This window comes from Gadus macrocephalus, chromosome 3 (assembly GCF_031168955.1).
Source record: "Gadus macrocephalus chromosome 3, ASM3116895v1".
Taxonomy (NCBI): domain Eukaryota; kingdom Metazoa; phylum Chordata; class Actinopteri; order Gadiformes; family Gadidae; genus Gadus; species Gadus macrocephalus.
The window spans coordinates 17,829,078-17,851,367 of NC_082384.1; the positions used below are offsets into that span (position 1 = coordinate 17,829,078).

The 22,290-nt window shown below is 49.6% G+C and overlaps 1 protein-coding gene across 3 annotated transcripts in view; it reads left to right on the plus strand.

Moving 5' to 3' along the window:
• Nucleotides 1–21,857, plus strand: part of sorbs2a (sorbin and SH3 domain containing 2a) — a 49,805-nt gene extending 27,948 nt beyond the window's left edge. For 2 of the 3 annotated variants that reach the window (XM_060047711.1, XM_060047712.1), the window contains 18 exons: nt 339–555; nt 924–1,038; nt 2,765–2,836; nt 5,356–5,412; nt 6,287–6,339; nt 7,614–7,792; nt 8,384–10,444; nt 11,058–11,137; nt 11,483–11,580; nt 12,580–12,694; nt 13,401–13,532; nt 14,060–14,254; nt 14,817–16,112; nt 16,356–16,865; nt 17,275–17,373; nt 17,758–17,795; nt 18,139–18,245; nt 19,425–21,857. In XM_060047711.1, the coding sequence (XP_059903694.1) occupies nt 339–555; nt 924–1,038; nt 2,765–2,836; nt 5,356–5,412; nt 6,287–6,339; nt 7,614–7,792; nt 8,384–10,444; nt 11,058–11,137; nt 11,483–11,580; nt 12,580–12,694; nt 13,401–13,532; nt 14,060–14,254; nt 14,817–16,112; nt 16,356–16,865; nt 17,275–17,373; nt 17,758–17,795; nt 18,139–18,245; nt 19,425–19,486 (5,486 nt within the window). In that variant the 3' untranslated portion in view covers nt 19,487–21,857. The remainder of the gene's footprint in view (nt 1–338; nt 556–923; nt 1,039–2,764; nt 2,837–5,355; nt 5,413–6,286; nt 6,340–7,613; nt 7,793–8,383; nt 10,445–11,057; nt 11,138–11,482; nt 11,581–12,579; nt 12,695–13,400; nt 13,533–14,059; nt 14,255–14,816; nt 16,113–16,355; nt 16,866–17,274; nt 17,374–17,757; nt 17,796–18,138; nt 18,246–19,424) is intronic. The other variant, XM_060047713.1, reaches the window with a different exon arrangement.
• Nucleotides 21,858–22,290: the final 433 nt, after the last annotated feature.

A 22,290-nucleotide genomic window follows, 5' to 3' on the forward strand; every position in this document is an offset into this window, starting at 1 on the left:
GTTTTGAAAATCGGCCTCCTCTGACATCCCAAGTGGGCGTGTCCACCTAGACGTACGATGGATAGATTAGCAATGTTTGCTAAAGTCCACTGGGTAAGCTGGTAGACTGATCCATCCAGCACACATCTAGATGGACACTTGGGATGTCAGAAGAGGCAGATTCCCAAAACAGCTTGTAACGGCTAATCACACTCACACCGGGTGGTATAATATGTCACCTTTAACTCAGATTTTCAGAGAAAATCTCTGATGTGAGGCTGTGTCTCCATCTCTCCTCGTCTCCACCTCGTCTGCTGTAAAATACTAATTATTAACAAAACGTCATCCTTCCATCACAGAGGCCCACAGCATGTCCACGGACCATACCATGGCCCACCCTCCCCCCAGGACACACACCTACCGGCCCCTTGCCAAGAGCCCGTCGGGTGAGCCGGGGACCCTGGGCCCCCGGGAGCCCCCTCCGTCCCCCGCGCCTCCCCCGCCGCCTCCACCCATGCCCTCCCTCCTCCAGCTGAGGACCCGGGACAGCGACCGGGAGAAGGAGTCCCACGACATGTAGGGGCTATTGTGTGTGTGTGTGTGTGTGTGTGTGTTGGGTTGACATGGTGACGCGCCTTGCTTTGAGGTCTCTAGGTCTATATTTATCTGCCTGTTTGTCCGTCGGTGTGTCTGTATGTCTGTCTGTCTGTCAGTCTGCCTACCTATCTAACTGTCTCTCTGAACGTCTGCCTACCTGTCTGTCTGTATGTCTATCTGAATCTCTATGCCTACCTGTCTGTATTTCTTATCTGTCTGTCCATATGCCTCTTTGCACATTTACATACCTGCCTATAACATACTCCTATCTGTCATAAGATCTTTCTCAATATGTCTGTCGGTCACACAAGCTTTGTCTTAACATTGTGGTCCATGTTGTCCCCTAGGAACCAGTGGGGGCCCCCGGACAGGAAGGTGGATACCAGGAAGTACAGGGCAGAGCCCAAGAGCATATTTGAGTATGAGCCAGGGAAGTCCTCCATATTGGCGCAGGAGAGACCAGTAAGTATTGTAACGCTGTGATGTCCAGGTACACATCCCCTCATCCCTCCTGTACATCCCAGTATACCTCCTTGACTCAATGCAGAGAGGTGTATCGGAGGAGCATCACATTAATCCTTGCTGTCCCGAGCTCCTCCTGTACACCTTTCTGTTGGATCATTGATCTGGAATCTGCTTTTTTATTTTTTTCTTATTTCCCCCATTTTCTCTCAAGCCATTTATTGTCCTTAAAATCACAAGTCCATTCCATTGATCCCGTCTTGAATTCAACTATAAGTAAACGTACAATTGTCTCCAATGCTTTAGTGAAAATGCAGAAATGGGTCCTGTTTAGTTTACCCATTTATGTTTTGATTCAGACCCCCTGTGGACACCTTCTAGACGTCTATGACGCCAAACGTCATCCTTGAATACAAACCATCATAGTAAAAAAATATGGGGAGGGTGTTTCCACGTTTGATTAGTTGGTAGGAAGGAGCCAGCACTGGCACAGACACAGGCAGAGAAGACAGAGTGTTTCAGAGCCGTTACATTAATAAGCCATTTATCTTATTCTTCTGCTATGTAAATCACCTGTGAAGGGGAAATGGCTTTTAGCCAAATGGCAGTAAACGTAGATCTCTATGTGTGGGTATATGTCCACTCAGCGATCGGTGAGACACACTTAATGTCCATCAGAGATCAGAAGTTAACCATCATCTCCGGGAATTTCCCTATATTTAAATGGGCCGGCGCTTATCCGTACAGTCTTAACACAAAGCCCCCTTAGTATACCAACCGTGATTCATCCATGTCTCTGTGCTTAAGGTCTCTGCTTTGCAAGTCAAATGTAATGGCCCAGTAACATTCAGAAACCCTGCTAGCTCCCGTAGCCAGTGAGGCACTGGTGACTCACTGATTCTGGGTTCCCGTCCAAGCTAGCATTAAAACTCACTGAGAGCGGCAAGACAAACATGCGCCACAGCTGCACATTGGAAGTAGCTGTAAGCGTTTAGTGCCACAACGTCTGATAAATGAAGATGTTGCATTTTCCTTGAACATAGCGCTGAAAAGAACAGATGTTACAGCCAAGTCGGTTAAACCTGTGATGATTTAAAATGCCTGTGTACTGGTTTGACCATTCATTGTATGATATGATAAAAAGGCCATGAAATGAAATACATAATTGCAGTGCCAGTCGGTGCCAGTAGAATCGGAATGTGTTTGTTGGCCGAGTAAGGGTCACACAGAAGGTATTAACACAGGAGGAATTTGTCTTGGTACGCTTGCTATCAGAACTAAGCAAGAAATGCTTGCAAGACCCTGTGTGTATTTTCTCAGATTATCTTTCTCACCACTGAGGTGGAGTTGGTGAGGCTGTCAGGCCACAGAGATGAGACTGAACATAGCCCTCTCTGGAAGCGTTGCTCATTATCCCCATTGATATACAATCTCCACGGGCAGTCAGCGTGATATAACTGGCAGCTGCAGCAACTATTCGTGTTATCCCTCTGCTTCAATTCCTTGTTGAACCGTCAACCATAAATTGTGGGTGATTTGTTTTCAAAGCCATGCCAATTATTGACGGTAACCTTCCATTTCTATACTGACATTCTCCTCCAAACCCTCAGCATCACCAGTCCGATCTTAACCATGAACTTCATCCCTCTCTCTTTCTCTCTCTCTCCCTCTCTCTGTCGTTGTTCTTCCTCCTCCTAAACATGTTGCTGGCCGGCCTCTCCCTCAGACCTTTGATGATATAGATTTAGAGAACGAGCCTTGGTTTAAGTTCTTTTCAGAGCTTGAGTTTGGGAGACCGGTAAGTTGGGGGCTTTAGTCAACCTCTCTCTCTCTCTCTCTCTCTCTCTCTCTCTCTCTCTCTCTCTCTCTCTCTCTGAAACCACAGCCTGCCCTAGGTGTACACTGTCTATATCCACCCACCCACATGTGTTTTTATCTTCTTTATTTTGTGTTTTGCACCAGTAGAAAGGTGTGAGACTGTAGTTGCTTGGGCATGAGGTACTGTTGAGTGCTGTGACCCCTCACCCCCCTCCTCCCCGCCTCTCCTAACCACCCCCCCCTCAGCCTTTTTGAGAGGGAGGGTGTGTTATTTTTTTGTTTCTTCTGTTCCTGGGTTGTTTAGTCTCGTGGCAAACAATAACAGAATGTTCAAACAAGAGGAAAGAAAATGGAGTGAATATTTTTTCTTCTTCTTTGAAATTGTTTGTTCACGGGCCAATGACCTGATGTTGTCCTTTATAAAATAGAAAGAACTGTTGGCTCTTGGCCGTGTGCCAATCGTTAATGAAGATTTATTTTTGTTATTTGAAAGGGCCAGTGTGTTGAATAAAGTGGCATCAAGGGGAATGGACTTGGCAGGAATGGGGTAAAATATACATAAGTGTGTTTTAATTAAGGTATATTCCAATGAAAATAGGAATCGTGTTTGTGATTACCTTAAGATTAGCTTGTTATACCTACATAGGGAGTGGATCCTCTTCCACTGAGGTCGCCATGTGCCACTGTAGAAAATGCACCGGCATTTTTCAACAGTAGCCCAGAACATACACATGCTCGAGGGAATCCCCAAATCCCCACACGCACACTCACCCTGCTGTTCTACTTTCTATCCGAGAAGCTTAACCCTCTCTTGGACAAGGACATCACAATCAATCGGCAACCTCACCTCTAGATGCTGCTAAATGCTAGACACGGGATCTTAAATTGTGAAACTCTTGTCTTCATGTCATGTTGGTGCCCAGCATCACCAATCACACAGCTCAGCGTGGAAGCAACAGAATATAAAGTATGTTTCTGTTGGGGGGATATTCAGATGGTTGCAATCTGCAACCACACCACTAGTTGCTACTAGATTCTACACAATGACCTTTAATACATTTTGTTATTTTCAATCCTGCTGGGTTAGGGATATGATTTACGAGTATTGAGCCTTGAGCGCCCTCTGCTGGATTCAAATGACCGCCCGCCTAAGTTGACTGATGAAGCGAGTGTGTTGGGGGCAGCTCCTCTGTGTCCATGCTGGAGTACAGTGTCAGTACGTGACTCCAAGACTTTTCTTCTCAATATTCAGCTAGAAATGTGAAATAGCACTATTCACCAGGGTTGTTGGGTTATATTGTCATATTTCTACCGTCAATATACTCAGTGTTACACCTCACTGAATAAGCCTGTAAAATGAATACAAACTCACCCTTTCTCCCCACTCCATGGGGGAACGACTAGAACCAGAACGTTCAAAACAGTTCTGGGGTAGGTAGAACAACAGGCTTTACCTTTTGAAGGACTTGATCCTTGCTGGAGTTGATCTGCACTTGTGAACCAAAACTAAACAACTGCTGCTTGAGTGCACTCTCCATCCAACACGCCCATCCTTTTATCTGCTCCTTCTGCTAAACCGTTGCTATCCTACACTCTGCATGCTTGCGTGTGTGTGTGTGTCTTTTTTATTTTGTAGCACATTTGTGTGTGCTTGTGTAAATAACGTAGCTTCTAGCACCGTGTGTGTTTGTGTGTGTGCTCTTTAACACTTTTAAATTTGAAAGTTAACAGGTAATGTTAGTATGTACTTCATTATGCTATGTTCTTTATGCTAGAACTGTGAGGAGACAGTTGAGTATTGTGGTATTTTAACAGAAGAGAGGGACAGGTGTTTGAATGTGTGTGCCAGTTACCTAAATTGCATTATATTTGCATTGCAATTATTAAGGGTGCTCCGAGTGATCATCACTTTAATAGTTCAATTTGTTGTTTCTATAAATGATGATCAGATGCCGATCAATTGGCGCAAAACACACACAATTTCTCGACACTGCTAAAATGGCTTTAACGGTCAGTTGAATTTGTTGAACATGCTGCTCATAAATAAACAGTTGTCAATTCATGATAGCTTCTCAGCTCTAATTGTAATATATAATATAGAATGTTGTTAACAATAGTTTAATAAATAAATAATGCTACACAAAGGAAAAAGACCCCTTGATCGTTACCTGATTGGAGCACCCTTAGCAATTATACATCTAGCTGTTAACTATATAGTCGTTTATGAACTGGGACTCCACAGTGTAGCCATAGTTTGGGAAATGTTACTGCTAATCTTTGAGTATTTATGTGTTCATAGAATCATAGGGTGGTGTGTTACTGTTTGACCAAACATCTCTAACTGGTTCTCACATGACTTTTTTTTTTTGGTTTCTCCTCATGACCACCGCTTATCCTCCTTCACCTCATCGTCACCTACCTGCTTTCCCTCCTGCTCCTCTTCCTCCTCCACCTCCTCCTCCTTATCATACTCCTCACTGCTGCCACTTGGGCCTCAAGCCTCCTAAAAAGCGTCTGGATTATAATCCAGCAGTCTCCACCCGCCAGCATATGGAGGTAATCATCACATGCCTTGGTGCGCTCCCATTAGCACTGCCAGCAAGGATATGCTAATCCTAACTTGTTGAGACGTACACAATGTGGAGGAGGGAATGTGTTGACATTGTCATTATTTTACTATCGATGGATACCTGTTATCTATCGGCATTCTCATGTTGTCTCATCTACATTTGCCAACCATTTGCTGCAAGGCGTTTCTGGTGACACTTTTTTGTTATGATGACACTGACACTATGATGACACCGATGGCTTTTAGTTCAATTGTATCCACATCGGTAAATATATCTTTGTATTAATATTATGAAATCACATCCATAATTTTTTGTTCAAACTGTATTTTATCAATGTATTATATTACTATAGTACATTTAATTACCATTGGTGTGCAAACCCAATGCAGTAGCATATTAGTACACAGGAAATATACACAACACCCATTCCACTTTACTCCATGCCAGGATTTTCTGAGTTGAACATCCACATCCAAAGCTTGACTCTCATATCATTGTGCTATCATAGGTTCATGTCATCCTTCAGAGAATCCCCCCTCCCCCCCAACAAAAATACAGAAAACTCCCAAAGACACCAAAGTAAAAGTGCGTCTTCACACCCATATCTCTCCCACCCAGCTCAGGTGCTCCAACGTGGAACCCATCTCATCCATTTGATACCTTACTGCCGGGGAGGGGGGACTCTTTTGAGTGTGACACAGCAACAAAAGCTAGTGAGCGAGCATTAGGAGCAGCCTGCTCGGTGTCGGGGTCTTTGTTCATGTCGGCTTCATCGCTCTCCTCCTCCTTGTTCTTCTCCTCCTCTCCTTGTGCGTGTGTGTGTGTGTGTGTGTGTTTGTCTGTGTGTGCTGCTCGTGAAGACCTCTCTGCACATCGCTCCGGCTGACACTAAGGCACCGGAGAGACCCGCGAGGTAAGCTTTATCTCCTTTATTATACCCCCACCCCCCCTGCTGCTCGGAGCACACACACACACACACACACACACACACACACACACGCGTACACATACAGCTGCATGCGGTCACACACACACACACACACACAGTAAGGCACACCCCCTTCCCCCTCTCTCTCTCCTCTCCCTCTCTCTCTCTCTCTCTCCTCTCTCTCCTTAACAGTAGTGGGCCCTATTGTGCTGCAGTGTTGCGTCCGTTTGCTTGCGTTCTCTCTCTCTCTCTCTCTCTCTCTCTCTCTCTCTCTCTCTCTCTCTCTCTCTCTCTCTCTCTCTCTCTCTCTCTCTCTCTCTCTCTCTTTCACTCTATCTCATTCTCTTTCTCTCTCTGCTCGGGCGTTTGTGTGTGTGTGCGTGTGCGCGTGCAATCTGCAGTGCTTCACGCTCGGGTCACTCTGTGTTTATCTGTGAATCCCTGTAGTCACTGCTGTGAGGACCTTCCACCACACTCACCCCAACCACCACCTACTCCATCTCTGAGTGGAATACATTAAGTCAGCCATCCTATTGATTCTGTCGGTCTCCCCCCCCCCCCCATGCTAATGTCATGCGTACTCACCGTGAAAGGCAACAGCGGCACACGCAGCCACAGCACATGGGGATGAGTAAGACATGTGGCGCGTGGACAATCGAGACGCTGAGGGAGCTTGCTCATGGTCCTATTAGGAGAGCTGCCAGACACATATCCTTCCTTTTATGTATTTATATATTTGGACAAACAACAGATGTTACTGACTGAAGAGTCTGGATTTACAATTATTTTTGGGAGGATTTGTAAATGATTATTGGATGAATTAAGTATTAAATTATGTCTGGCAGGCTGACATTTGTTCCACATGCACGTGTCTGTATGTAGATACATATCTACTACATAATAAAATTGGGTTCTCAAAAAAGATGCTATATTTATTTCATTCATTATTATTACTACTATCAATATATCATTTCACCCAAGCCTCAGTCAAGGCATTTGGCCCGTAATAACTGCCTGTCTTTCTCTGTGCAGAATGCACTGACGTTCTATGCCTGTTCGGCTGCATCATATGTCTGCATGACTGGTGCATACAGCAATCTGGCACGGGAGCTCACCCTCCAGCCTCCAGCAGTGCAGGGTTGGCTGCTCCCGATGCAGGGCTATTGCAGTGAGGACCGGAATAGGCAGTGTTAATTGTCCCGGTGGAGCAGCAGTAACAGCGACCGCTGCTTCCCCCCTTCCTCCTCTGGGCTTTACAGCGCGGCCGGCGACTACAGGAAGCGGAGGAAGTCTGAGCCCTCTGCCTCCCTTGCCAACAACCCGTCCGACCAGAGGAGGTCTGCGGCGGTCTCCCCCAAACCCCCGGACTCGTCCAGAGCCAGCGCCCTGAGGAAGCCCTCCGCCCACTCCTCACCTTCCTCTCCCTCCAGACCTAAGGGTGAGAACAGGCGCACACACATATGCACATGCACATGTACGAACGCACACATTCACGCACGCATACACACAGGTGCACGCACACAAAAAGACAAATTTACACTTTCAAGCATGGGTTCACAGAGAGACACATACTCTTACAGACACACAAGTGCACTCACACATCTTTTTTCTAGTAATTTGCCATTTCTGTCTGGCAGTATGTCTCGCCCTCTCACTTTCTTCTTTCTCCCTCCTACACGTTTTCTTTTTCTCTTTGGTTTTTCGAGCATTCCGAGCAAGGGTCATCTGCAGTTCCAGAACATATCAGATATTATCAACCAGTTATAACCATTCGGTTGTGAAGGGAATGAAAAGGCTGCGCCGGGATGCTTGCTCTCAGGCTCCCTGCGTGAGCATTCGACCGGGATAAAGCAGATACTCTGCTTTTCCGACTTGTATTGTCTGAGGTTCTTTAACATGCCCGCCCTTCCTCTTCTAACACTCTTTCTGCCTTCTCCTCTTCCTCTGGCATGGTTCCTCGCCGCTCTCTCCCACCCCTCTTCTTCTTCTTCTCCTTCTTACGCGGCTGTGCGTCGGGAACGTCTGAAAGGTGGGGACGCATGCGCCATGCACTCCCCCCGTGAGACCTCCCCGGCTCCCCCCAAGCCCCACGCCCCCTGTCCCACGCCCCCGTGGCGCCACGACGCTAGCCCCCCGCGGCGGGACGGCAGCCCGGACGGCAGCCGCTCCTCCTCCAGAGGCTCGGGCTGTCTGAAGCGCCGCCGGCCGGAGAACCACCGGCGGCGGCTGGAGGAGGAGGGGCAGGAGGAGATGGAGACCTGGAGCGGGTCGGAGGACCCGCCCGGCCCCCCCGCCCCGCCCGTCCCGGCCGCGCCGGGCAAGCTGCGGTCGCGCAGCTGCGACGACCTGCTCAACGACGGGCTCCCCGGCTCGGGCGGGGCCGGCGCGGCCCGCTCGGAGAGCGTCGGCTCGTTGCTGTGCGACGGCGGCGGGCCCTCGGGCGCCCCCGGCAACGGGTCCTCCACGGGCTCCCTGCCCCGCCCCCACCGCCGCCGCGCGCACGACTCGCCGGGCTTCCTGCAGCTGTACCGCAAGATGCACCACATCGACCGCGCCCAGCTCATCCCGTCGGAGGTCATCCGCTCGGTGCGCGCCCGCATCCTGGAGCTGGAGGGCCAGCCGCACCTCCTCCGCCAGCACCTCTTCCCCTGGACGCCGACCGGCGGCGGGGACGTGCCGCGCGACGTGGTGCCCAGCCGCATCTCCGAGTACGAGCAGCTGATCCAGAAGTCCAAGTCCATGCCCAACCTGGGGGACGGCGAGGGCCCGTCGGGCACCAACACGCCGGGCGGCTCCTCGTCGCTGGCCAGCAGCGGGGGAGGGGCCACGCCCATCTACCCCAAGCGCCGCTTCTCCATCGAGTCCCTGCTGGAGGAGGACCTCGGCAACGGCGTGAACGGCGGCAACGGCGTGAACGGCGGCTCCGGCTCCGCCGCTGCCGCCGCCACATCGCCGCGGGCCACCGCCGCCGACGTGCCGCGCCCGCTCCGCAGCCCGCCGGAGGGCCAGCCCCGTACGGGGCCCGAGCCTGACCGCGTGGCGCGCGGCTCCTTCGCGGCGGCGGCCCGCGCCGTGCCCCAGGGCCAGCGGGCCCACCCGGAGTACTCTGACAGCGAGCAGGACGCGGTGGCCTCGGACCTCAGTGACTTCATCCCCGTGGAGGGCTCGTCCTTCTGCAGCGAGAGCGACCTGGACCACTGCTCCCTCACCTCCACCGAGAGCCTGTACGGCTCCACCGCGCTGCACCACCAGCTGCGCCACCACCACGGCCTGCTGCACCACCACCACCACCACCACCACCACCAGCCCGGCCACCAGAGCCTGGGCCAGAGCCAGGGCTACCAGCACCGCCACCTCATCAGCTCCTGCAAGGGCCGCTGCCCGGCCTCCTACACCCGCTTCACCACCATGCTGCGCCACGAGCGGGAGCGCGCCCGCCAGGAGCGCCAGAGGCCCTCCCTCCCCCAGCAGCAGCCCCTGCAGCTGGAGCCGAGGAGCCGCGACAGCCGGCCCCCCGCCCACACCTCCCAGTCGCAGCAGGCCATGGCCAAGCTGGCCTTCCTGGTCAGCCCCGTGCCTTTCCGCAGGAAAAAGGGCTCTCCTCCTTCAACGAGGAGGAGCAGCGGCGGCGGGGGCGGAGGCCGGAGCGGCAGACCCAAGTCCAAAGAGGCTATTTACGACGCTCTGGACGCCGCCCTGAGGGACATCTACGAGCACCTCCAGGCGGAGAGGGGCCACCACGGGGGCCGGGCCCCCGACGACGGCGTCCTGCGGAGGATGCTGGCCGAGCTGCTCCCGGACGTCCCGGAGAGGAGCTCCTCGCTGCGGGGCCGGCAGAGGTGTCGCCTGGACGGGAGCTCCTCCAACGCCGGGGACCCCGACGGGTGCCCCGCGGGGTACGCCTCCTCGTACAGGCGGGACACCTCCTCGCCACGGATACAGTCGCCGCGGATACAGTCGCCGCGGATACAGTCGCCGCGGATGCAGTCGCCCATCAGCGCCTGCTACAGCCGCCAGCACTCGCCGGACACGGCGAACAACAACGATTACGGAGAGGAGCGGGGCAACGGAAACATTCTCTGTTACTCAGGTGGACGACCAACTCGAAGTACACACGGTTCACCCAGGACAAGATGAAGGCCCTTCACGTCTCCCTGCCTGAATGTGCTGCCCAGTGCTGCTTTGCGTCCGCCCATGACCTCATCCCGCGGCAGTCAGCAAAACATCCATTTGTGTTTCTGGAGAGTCTTGTGGAACACCTGCTTGCATCATACCATCGGCTCCCGCCTGCTGTATGTGTCATCCGTGTGATGTGGTTGCAAAAAAAACATCTTGTTTTGTAGTTTGTTTAATTTTGTTCTGCATTGCGTTGAACCTTCAAATCGTTTCCTCTTTTGGTTGTTTTACTTCCCCCTCATTCTACAATTAGCGTTTCTATTGTGATGTTTTAAATGTGGTGATTTTCACCAATATAATTTTGCCTGCCGTTTGGTCAGATGCATGCGTTCCTGTGAGTGAAAAATATTTGTGTTGTCGAAGTGGCAATAAAACAAACTATTTTCATTTTCAGTACCAACCTTCCCGTGCCCTTCATGTTCCCTGTGGTGCACTGGCCGAGCCCCCTTCCCATTCAGCAGCATGATTCACTCCATCATAACCGCTTGGTGACTCTCCTCCTTTATCCTCCTCTCCACCCTCTCCAGACCAGGACGTCTCCAGAGGCTACTCCACCACTGATGGACACCACACACCGCAAGGGAGGAGGGCCACCCCCGAGAGAGAGGTATACAGGCCCCTTCACTGTATCATACTCTGGTTATCCTGCAATCGGGAAGTCCATTCGTTAAGATGGTGGGGCTTCGTGTGGGATCTTATTTGAATGGATATTGCTTTAATATATCTTGGTAATCTTTGATCTTGGGATTGTAATCAAAGTAAATAATTAAATCTTGTCTGATTTACGGTTGACTTGGAATTTTGCACTGCTCATTTGATGTGTTTTATCTTCTTGAAGAAGAATATTTATACGTGAATATATGTAAAGGCCCATTTTTAATACGTGATGAAATCCACGCTGGCTCTCTCTCTCTCTGTCTGTCTCTCGCTATCTCTCGCTCTCCTCTCCCAGGTCTCCCATAAGCAGATGACACAACTTATTCTCTTCTCTCTCCTCCACCAGAAACAGCCGGCCAGAGCCATTTATGACTTTAAGGCCCAATCTGCTAAGTGAGTACAGGACCGGCCATGTACAGTACAGTACATTCGTGTGGAAAGAAACTGGCTTGCGTTGTAAAGCATGACTTTCCAAGTGCTGCCCGATGCATTAGCTCCTTAGAATCAACCTGTTAAGCAAACAACCTGTATGTTCGCCTGCCTGATTCAAATCGAACTGACTTTACTTTGATGTCATGCTTTGCTCGATTTTTGCTTGGCCAAAACTGAATGTTTTGAAATTAAAAGGAAAAACATTACGGCTACTGAAACACACATTTTATTGGCTGCATTATTGTTGTCATTATTGTTTTTACGTAACCTCCGCCGTTTGAGACGAAAAGTTCAGAGCAAAGTGGTGGGAGCCAAGAACGGGTGGGTGTGCGTATCGGGCGTCTCTTCCGCATGTGTGTTGGGTGACATGGGTGACATGGGTGACATGGGTGACATGGGTGACATGGGTGACATGGGTGACATGGGTGACATGGGTGACATGGGTGACATGGGTGACCGGGGTGACATGGGTGACATGGGTGACATGGGTGACCGGGGTGACATGGGTGACATGGGTGACATGGGTGACATGGGTGACATGGGTGACATGGGTGGCCGGGGTGACATGGGTGACATGGGTGACATGGGTGACATGGGTGACATGGGTGACATGGGTGTCCGGGGTGACATGGGTGACCGGGGTGACATGGGTGACATGGGTGACATGGGTGACCGGGGTGACATGGGTGACATGGGTGTCCGGGGTGACATGGGTGACATGGGTGACATGGGTGGCCGGGGTGACATGGGTGACATGGGTGTCCGGGGTGACATGGGTGACCGGGGTGACATGGGTGACATGGGTGACATGGGTGACATGGGTGACATGGGTGACCGGGGTGACATGGGTGACCGGGGTGTCCGGGGTGACATGGGTGACATGGGTGACATGGGTGACATGGGTGGCCGGGGTGACGGGAGACGGAGAGAGGAGGGTGACGTAATGGGGCTGTTTGACAGGGAGCTGACGTTCAAGAAAGGAGACGCGGTGAACATCGTGCGGCAGATAGACAACAACTGGTATGAGGGGGAGCACCGTGGCCGGACGGGCATCTTCCCCATCTCCTATGTAGAGGTAAGTCAGACTCTTTTGTTTGTCTGTGTGTGTGTGTGCGTGTGCGCGCGTGTGTGTGTGTGTGTGTGTGTGTTTGTTCAGAGGTGGAGATCATTTTTGCATTCGCTTTTACACTCGCTTTTGAGTGTGTATTCTTGTGTGCGTGTTGTGTATGGTCAATCGTAGATCATAGAGGTCATGCCATCATGTTATTTACGTAGGGCTGCATAGGTATCGTTGATAGAGAGTCAAACGTCTTTAAGTGTGTTTATAAAATACATGACTCTATTACAATAAGAACAGGTCAAACCCAAAGCAACCACATCAACAAACTGTACAAAAACATAATCATCATTCACTTTAATGCCTTTTCTGTTCCAATTTTCTTTGTGAAGGGGCTGCATGGTTGGAACGTATCATTTGTGTCTCTGTTCCCTGAAACAAAGTGGTACCTGCCTTCGGCTGCTGTTGTTTTAGTACAGTGTGAACGATGGCCTTTGTAAAGGGAGTGTGCTGATGGGAATTTTAAACTGTGCAAACATCGTGCATTTTCAAAAGCTTGGCACCGATGCGAAATCCATTTTTGTTTGGACGTTAAGCGCCTCACACAGTATCGATAGCCCAATAAAGATCATTTTATAAACATAAAAAGTCCTCTTCATGAGAATATCAATGCGTATTAATTTGCCGGGGTAGCATGCTGAACCTACGTGTGCTCGATCGGTAGAAGATGCCCTCGTCGGAGAGGCAGCAGCAGCCCGCCAGGCCCCCCCCGCCCGCCAAGGTCCGGGAGATGGGCGAAGCCGTGGCCCGCTACAACTTCAACGCAGACACCAACGTGGAGCTCTCTCTCAGAAAGGTATGTGCGTCTCCGTGTGTTTGCTGCTCAAATGCTGCAAACTTTGGCCCAATCCCATTTCTAGCCCTTACCCCTTCCCCTTACCCCTCCCCCTTGTTTTGAAGGGATAAGGGGAAGGGGTAAGGGGAAGGCGTAAGGGGTAGAAATGGGATTGGGCCTAAGGCCTGATCCAGTGGCTTGATTAAATATATCTGGAGGTTGCTGGTTGATGAAAAAGTTGTGGCTATGTGCAAAATACAATAAGGTTTACATTGAAAGACTATTGTAGTTCTGCACTGAATCTGTGCATATTTCAAAACAATTGTAATCATGTCTGCCTGTGTGTTTGTACTTGCGTGCGTGTGTGCAAGCCTCGTGTCTTTGCCTCTGTGTTTTTCTATGTGTGTGTGAATGTCTCTCTCTCTCTCTCTCTCTCTCTCTCTCTCTCTCTCTCTCTCTCTCTCTCTCTCTCTCTCTCTCTCTCTCTCTCTCTCTCTCTCTCTCTCTCTCTCTCTCTCTCTCTCTCTCTCTCTCTCTCTCTCTCCTAGGGCGAGAGAGTGTTGCTGCTGCGGCAGGTGGATCCTAACTGGTACGAGGGGAAGATCCCAGACAGCACCAAGCAGGGCATCTTCCCCGTCTCCTACGTGGACATCGTCAAGCACTCTCCATCCCGAAGCCCGGCCCACCACGTGGATCCTCTCGGATACCCCGGCAGTAGGACACCAAGCTCCACCCCCACCAAGGTAGTCGAGGTTGCTGGTAAAAAGTACAGTGAATTTGGAATTTCAGAAATACAAAAACAGCACCAATCAGGCACATTCACACCTTTGACGTGTCGAACATTGTTTGAACTCCTATCTATTCCAGTATCATATCAACAGTTTCAGTGCTCTTACATTTGAGTTGGGTGGACTGATAATATGATTTTTCTGAAGTTGTTTAAGTGGATCAACAAAGGTTACCAATGTCAGTGATTAAATCAACTTGTTAACGGATAGATTATTTTAAAGAAACTAAAAGAGTAAATACCGGCCATAATAGCCTGCGGTCTCAATCTCGCTCGACTGCGAGTTTAACACACACACACACACACACACACACACACACACACACACACACACACACACACACACACACACACACACACACACACACACACACACACACACACACACACACACACACACACACAGCCAACAGTCACACACACACACACAGCCAACAGTCACACCACAAAGCTTTCTATTCCCCTATTTATTTTAAAGCCTTCCCCCTCTCTTTCTCTTCCTCTTTCAATTCCTGGAGCCTCCCTGCATCCTCCCGCCTCCTCCCCATCCCCACCACCCCCCCTCCACCCCTCCGCTACCACCGCCCTCCGCCCAGAGAGCCCTTCACCTGCAAGCCGTCACCAACGAGTGGCTCTCCCTCACCCTGGACACGCCCCCCCGCGCAACGTGCACCCCTCCCCCGCCCACACCTCCGCCACTCCCCGCCCACCACCACCTCGTGTCCCTGCCCAGAACGCCCCCCCCTGCGCCCCCGAGGAGGTGCTTCAGCCCACCTGCTCCGCCCTGGCGAGCCTCCTCTGGCCATTCAAGTCCCGTGTTCAGACAAGCGATGCCAGACTTGAACTTCTCTCTGGTGCCTTTTGAGCCACCACCACCTCACACACCTCCTCCTCCTCCTCCTCCTCCTCCTCCTCCTCCTCCTCCTCCATTTTCTCCTTCCTCCCACAGATCTAGTTTCTCCTTGTTTAATAATACTCAATTGCCTCAACCTTCGGCCTATCAGGCTTGGACCGGACAATATCCTCCTCCTCCTCCTCCTCCTCCTCCTCCTCCTCCACCACACTCTCCTTCCTCCCCAAGATCCAGTGTCTCCTTGTTTAACAAAACTCAACCACCCCAACCTTCAACCTATCGGGCTTGGACAGGACATAATCCTCTTCCTCCTCCTCCTCCTCCTCCTCCTCCTCCACACTCTCCTTCCTCCCCAAGACCTGCTCTAAACGTCTCCTTCATTGAAAACACTCGAGGGCCCCAGCCGTCATCCTATCAGGCGGGGTCGGGGCGGTTGTTTTGCACTGAGGTGGAGCCAGAGGCTTTGCCCAAAGAGGTTGCACAGTGGTGGGGCGGCTCAGACCTGAGCATAGTCGAACAAAGCCAGGAACTATCGGGCACCACAGCGCCGGACGCCGACCCTTACGAACGGTTGCTGTCCATGATTCTGGACTTCGTCACCGTCGACGACGACGAGAAGGCCCCAAGGTGGTCCCCGGTCGAGCGCTCGTCACCCGAGCCGTTCGCCGGGAGATCGCACGACGAGCGTGATTCGTCCGAGGCGAGGCCCCCTGCTAGCGCGTCGCCCGTCGGCCAATCAACGAGCGCCGTTCGACGAGAGTGCCATAAGCCGGTTACTATTGAGCCTCTGTCTATCGGTTGGAAAAAGCCTGTGAAACCCGGGGACGACCCCCCCGTGGAGGCCGGCCGGCTGCCCACCGTCACAGAAGAGGGCTGCATTGAGCTTTTTATTCAGGAAGAGGAGGAAGGAGGCGGCAGTGACGAAGAAGCCGACAGTAGATTGCCTCACGACGGCCAAAAGGTAGAGCATGACGTGTGGGCGTACACTTGTGGATTATAAAATGCTGTGATGAGGTTCTGCATAGCACATTATGGGAACGTGACGGGAATCATGTGTGTGTCAATTGCTAGTTGTGTCATTTGTATCCCCGGTTAGTTTAGCTGCTGTATAATTCTGGGGGGAGAATCTCTCCTTTGCCTCAACCCTGATCCCACGCCAGGATTCATCTCATCAGGATGGATGTGTGTCATTGCTTCCCTATAGGCTGCCGCCTGCCCGACCACTTTAAAACCCCTCGCTCCCCTCCACCTCTGTTCGTCGCCCGCGCTAACGCCACCACCGGCAGCTCCTCTCTCCGCCCCTACCCCGTCCTCGGCCTCCGTTTCCTCCTGCCTCCTTGATGGCGACGATAGGGACGCCATCAATGCCCTCACCACTGCTCCCTCTTGCTCTCCTCCTCAACCAACCGATCGCCCCTGTACCACGTCACCCGATCCCCACCTCCGCCCGTCTGCTCTCAGTCCACCGCCACCTCGACACCTGGACCCACCGAAGCAGTCCATCTGCCCCGGCTCCCTTCCTCCGAGCTCCTCCCTTCCTCCGCCCTTGGAATCCTCACACATGCAGCCATCACCTCCCCCTCCTCTACCCTGCTCTCCTTCTCCTCCATCTTCACCTCCACCTCCCGCTCCATCTCCTCCTCCTCTTCCTCCTCATCCTCCTCCTACTCCATCAACCCCACCCCGACAAGTGCCTAGGTGTGCCAAGCTCAAGGTACAGTAAAGCGGCTTGTTGGAGCTTGGATGAGCGGTTGATAACGCTGGTAGTGTTTGATAACACCGCCGGCCTGGAAAGCCTAGTGTTTATAAGCGTCTCTAAGCGTTGAGGTAACACACAGTGTTGAGTGTTGACGTGGTGTGCCCGGTAACATTAGTGAATGTGACTGGTGTTGGAGGTTGTCGACGAGCACTAAGTGCCCGGGAGGAAGGAACATGGCCGCCTGAAGCGTGTATGTGATTGGAGTGTGATGACCGCCTTTAACGCCTCCCTTCTGTGAACAGATTGTCTTATTTTTTTCCGCGGCATGACGTGTGCTTTTTTGGCGTTTGTGCTTTGTGTCTGGATGTTTTGGGCCCTCCGTCCAAAGTGCCTGAAGAGTGTGTCGCATCTCTGGTTCTTTCAGCCGGCCTATAAGCACCACGAGACGGTGCTGGAGGGTAAACCTCCTCGTAGCCCCGTCCCGGCCAGGAGCTCTCCCCTGTCCATGGAAAGAGGTCGAAGGGTAGGGGAGGTCGTCCTGTCCTAAGCCCGGCCGTGCTGTATAATCCTACTTGACGTGCAGTGACCGCAATGACCTTGAACGCCTCTTACATCCATTGAGGGGTTGGTGTAGTCCGTGGATGGCGCATGGTAGTTGGGATGGCCGTGTTTTAGGGGAATGAGAAGTCGTCCTGCTGAGTAATTGGTTTCGAGGCTTGGTTGTTTTGGTTTGTTGCTTGGTTGGATGCTGTTGTGGTCGTTCTTTCAATGTCCATTTCTGGAAAATGTGTCTGACTTTGTCTGCATTAACTGGCTTTATTTTTACTTATGAAGATGTTTTTTTTCTCTCTCTCTCTCACTCTCTCTCTCACTTTTCTCTCTCTGTACTTCTCTTTGTCTCCTTTAGCGATTCCTTCAAGATGCACTCCAAGGCGGAGGAGATCCGTAAGTGAACATCTGTTTCCTTAGGGCCGTATTAAAGACTCAAATCTCCTCTAACCCTATAACATTAAAATGCATTTTCACAGTGTCATGTTATGTAATATCACATACTGACCATCAGCTTCTTACAAGATCATAACCAGGGATAGTGTAGTGAGTAGGGTGTTTGGTTCCCTGCCAAGAAGTTCCAGGTTCAAATCCCAATGCCCGTAGGCATTCTTGAACAAGATGCCTAAATCAAGCTCATTACTGAAATGTATCTGGATTCACTGTAAATCGCTTTGGATTACAGCGCCTCCTGAATGCATGATTAGTAAATCCAACCACCCTCCGTCTGTGACTGCAGGTTCCGTGCCCTGTACAATTACTTGCCTCGCAACGAAGACGAACTGGAGCTCAGAGAAGGAGACATCGTGGACGTGATGGAGAAGTGTGACGATGGCTGGTTTGTTGGTAAGAAATTCCCAGCTCCCCTCTACCTTCTTCTGTTTAGAGAGACCGTGCTTGTATCAGTGTTGTTTTCGTCAGGCAAGACGAAAACGAAAATGACGTCGTCAGACCCCTTTTTTCCATGACGAAAATGAGACTAAGACGAACGTCACCAAAGCCATATAAAGACTAAAATGTGACGAAAAATGTAGACATTTTCGTCAGACGAGAACTAGACGAGACTAAATTGTTAGTGAGTGGACGAACAAAAGTTTCAAAACATGCTTTTTTCCCGCCAACTATAATATGCGGAAAAGAAATGGAGAAATGGAGCCAGCTGCTTGTCCTAACAGTCACGCCCCCATCACACACTAAAAGCCTCGCTCGCGCGCAGCTGCGCCTGCACGCACACGGCACACACGAGTGTGCCGTGTGCGACGAGTGCGACAGTCCGACGAGTTTTCGTCGGACTAAAACTAGACTAAAACCTTTTGAGTTTTCGTCAGACTAAAACTAGACTAAAACTTTCAAAGATAGAAATGACTAAAATGGGACTAAAACTAAGAAGCATTTCGTCAAAAAGACTAAGACTAAAACTAAATCTAAAATGCCTGCCAAAAACAACACTGGCTTGTATGACTATGGTCGCACACTTTGAGGTTGCAGATCTTTCAAAAAGACGCATAAGGACTGATTTAGGGGATTACCATGTGTTTTTTTTCATCTTGTGTAAGTTAAAGGAAAGAATATGTTGGACTTTGGGTACAAGCTTTCAATAAATAGCAAACATTAGTTTATTTGCCACCAGGGGGTTCTGTAGTTTAACTTTTAAACTATCCTTAATGGGGTATTTCGTGAATTTTGGACATAGGGCCTGATTCCCAAGTTAGCCTTGGTGTTCAACGTGTTTGCTCGTGCTAGGCCAGCGCACGGCAACGGGCAATACTAGCCTGCTAATAAAAAAGTCTTACCCACTCCACAGTACACCCGAGGCAAATCAACTATAACGCCAGACAGTCGATGTAAATGTCTGTGTTGATAGAATAATGTTAGAAATAAAACCAACCTTGCATTGCATTGTACTTTGCGGGACTTGCTGGGTCTCAGCAGCAGTGTTATATTCCTGGCAGTACCTGGTAGTTCTCCAGCTCTTATTTCTTATTTTACTCAAATTTTGCTGCTTGTTTTGTTTTTTTTCTAAAGGGACTTCTCGTCGGAGCAAGCAGTTTGGAACCTTCCCAGGGAACTACGTGAAGCGGCTATAATTACCCCACCGGACGGCCAACAGCCTTGCCCTCTTCCCCTTTTACCGTCAAACCACTCAAGACGCCGAGCACGATTCCCACAGCGAACCACATCTCGAGGAGGGGCCTTGATCCATCCAGCGGGGACACAGACACTGAGCTTTCAGCTGTAACTCGCCAACGTCAGCCTGAGAGACAAACGATTTAGTTCTGTTTTTGATTTTGAGTATGGCGGTGTGCCCCAGCTTCGTGTACCCACCCGTGACCCTTCACACGTTTGACCCTGAGACAGCGATACAGAATGACAAAAGGACAGTCCAGGAGAGTGATATCATTAGTGCTGCGCCCAGGGTGCCTTTTGTCCACTGTATTCGTTTGACTATATTTATGGTGGTTCACTCCGCAGCAAGTATTGTAGCTTCCGGTGAACCGCCAACGTATGTTCACATTTGGCCTCTTATTTTTGCTACACCAACATTTCCATCATTCAGTGTTTTTAATCCCAAAAACAACCTCACGATGGCGCCGTCCCATCCAGTCACAGAGTTTGAATCAGTGAGGCGAGTATTACGATGCTTTCTGTGTACGTTATTTGTACACCGAAACCTTTAATGTGTGCTGTCTGTTTTGTATTATGCCCATTGCAGCCATTAAACGTGTCGCGTGGTCAGGTTGAAGGATGGATGTGGTTAACTTGCCACCCATTATGAATCAAAAGTAATGTTAAATAACATGTTGGAATCAGCCCTTTGTATTGACTGTAGCCACATGAGGACTGCAGTGAATATAAATGTGTGGATGTTTTCTACCAGTGTGCCTGGTTCCCTTCATGCTTTTCATTTATACTTTTTTCTATGCCGTTTTGTTCCTCTTCATGTTATGATTCATGCCCTTCGGTGAATTGACCTAAGCCTTTATTAATATTTCACACACAGTGTATTAACTCTACACTGGCAAATATCATTTGGAGTTCATGGGGGGGGGTATAGGAATCATGTTTTGGGAATTTTATGCAAAAAGATAACGGAATTTTTATGTATTTATAACAGAACAATTGCTGATACAACTACGTGGTAGATATTTTGTCCATCCAGAAAAGGGTTCACTTTGTACCAACCGTGTGTTCTTCGATTCTCATCCAATTGACTTAAGGTAAAGTGTGCTTTTAATATATTTTGACAGCGGTAAGCTGAGCATCTTTTTCTAGGTAGATGCATACACGCGGAAGTAAACCGACGGAGTTGCTATGGACCTATGATGTATTTCATGTCACAACCAGATCTATGATTTTTATTCTATATTTATTTTTGTCGGATGCAGGTTGAATTAGCATTTCATCCAATAATACGTTAGCGGTATCATTCATTAGATTGCGACAGAAACTGAGCTGACTGTAGCCAACGTTGAGGGCTTAGGGTGTGACAGCTACGTCGTGTTTTATGTTTAACATACGGTGGCACGCTGCAGGGCATGCTGACCTCTGGCGCCCAGTTAATATGCTTTGTTGTTTTAAAGGTTATTATTCACATAGGATTGGACACTGACAAAACAAACCATTGTTTAAGCACCTTATTTTTGTTGTTTTCAATCATATTATTGTTTTCTTCACATCGCTCCGTCCTGTACGCTCATCTTGGTGTGAGATCACTGTGTGTGTGTGTGTGTGTGTGTGTGTGTGTGTGTGTGTGTGTGTGTGTGTGTGTGTGTGTGTGTGTGTGTGTGTGTGTGTGTGTGTGTGTGTGTGTGTGTGTGTGTGTGTGTGTGTGCGTGTCTGTTGTGCGTGTGTTTTTTTTGTAAGCCTATTTGTATGAGAGCTGTGAAATGGCCAACATACCACTGCTTTATAAAGTCATCGTTTTTCTCACCCACAATTATATTTGGTTTCCTCTCATTCTTCCGTCACATGTCCTTGTCTTTATCCGTGGTGCTACCGTCACTACATTTAGTCATTTCTATTCACTTATTTCTTGCCATGTTAATGTTGGATTTGGTCTTTATTGAGCATACACACAAATGGGGTCCGCTACATTACATACATATGTAACCTCCTAAATGCAAAAAACGCCATGTTTTGTGTCTTGGCTTCATGAAAACATGATCCATACTTACAAGTTGGTAGTTGTTTGAGAGTATGCACATAAGGCACATCATTGTGACGAACTTATCCTGTTCTTTATATAGCTTGTAGAATGCATTTAAAACGGGTGTGGACTGATAACATACCGACACTTGAAATTCGTAATGAGCTTCTATTATGGGCTCAATCTATGATTTCATTTAAAAAATGACGGGTTTTAATGCATTCTTGGACTGAAAAATTTCTACAATCTTTTGGTTGAATTGTTTTATAGGGCTTTGTTGCTAATAAAACATAAGCTGATTATTTATTTTACCCTCTTTTCTCTCATCAGGCTTATGTTACTGGACTTAGACTATGGTGGGAATGAAGATGTGTTATAGGATGATAGGCCTATACGTGATTATATTGATGATGTGGTTTTAACCGACTGCCTTAACGCAGACAGACTTGAAAGCACTGTGACAGTGAACTCAAACTTGTTTCGTTTGCCTCTATCCACGACTGTGTCTAACTAAGCCGTTGTGTAAATCACCACGATGATACATCAAAAGATCGGAGGTAGAGGAAATAACTTTTTTTTAACTAAGTCACAGACAAAACGCAGACACCCCTTTTAGTGTCCACAACAGCTGTTTAAGTATGAATGAATTGAAGCATGACACTAGTTCCTGTTGTGATCTTACAGAGACAAAGAGAGAGAGAGAGAGAGAATGATATAGAGACAAAGGGAGCATGATAATGAGAT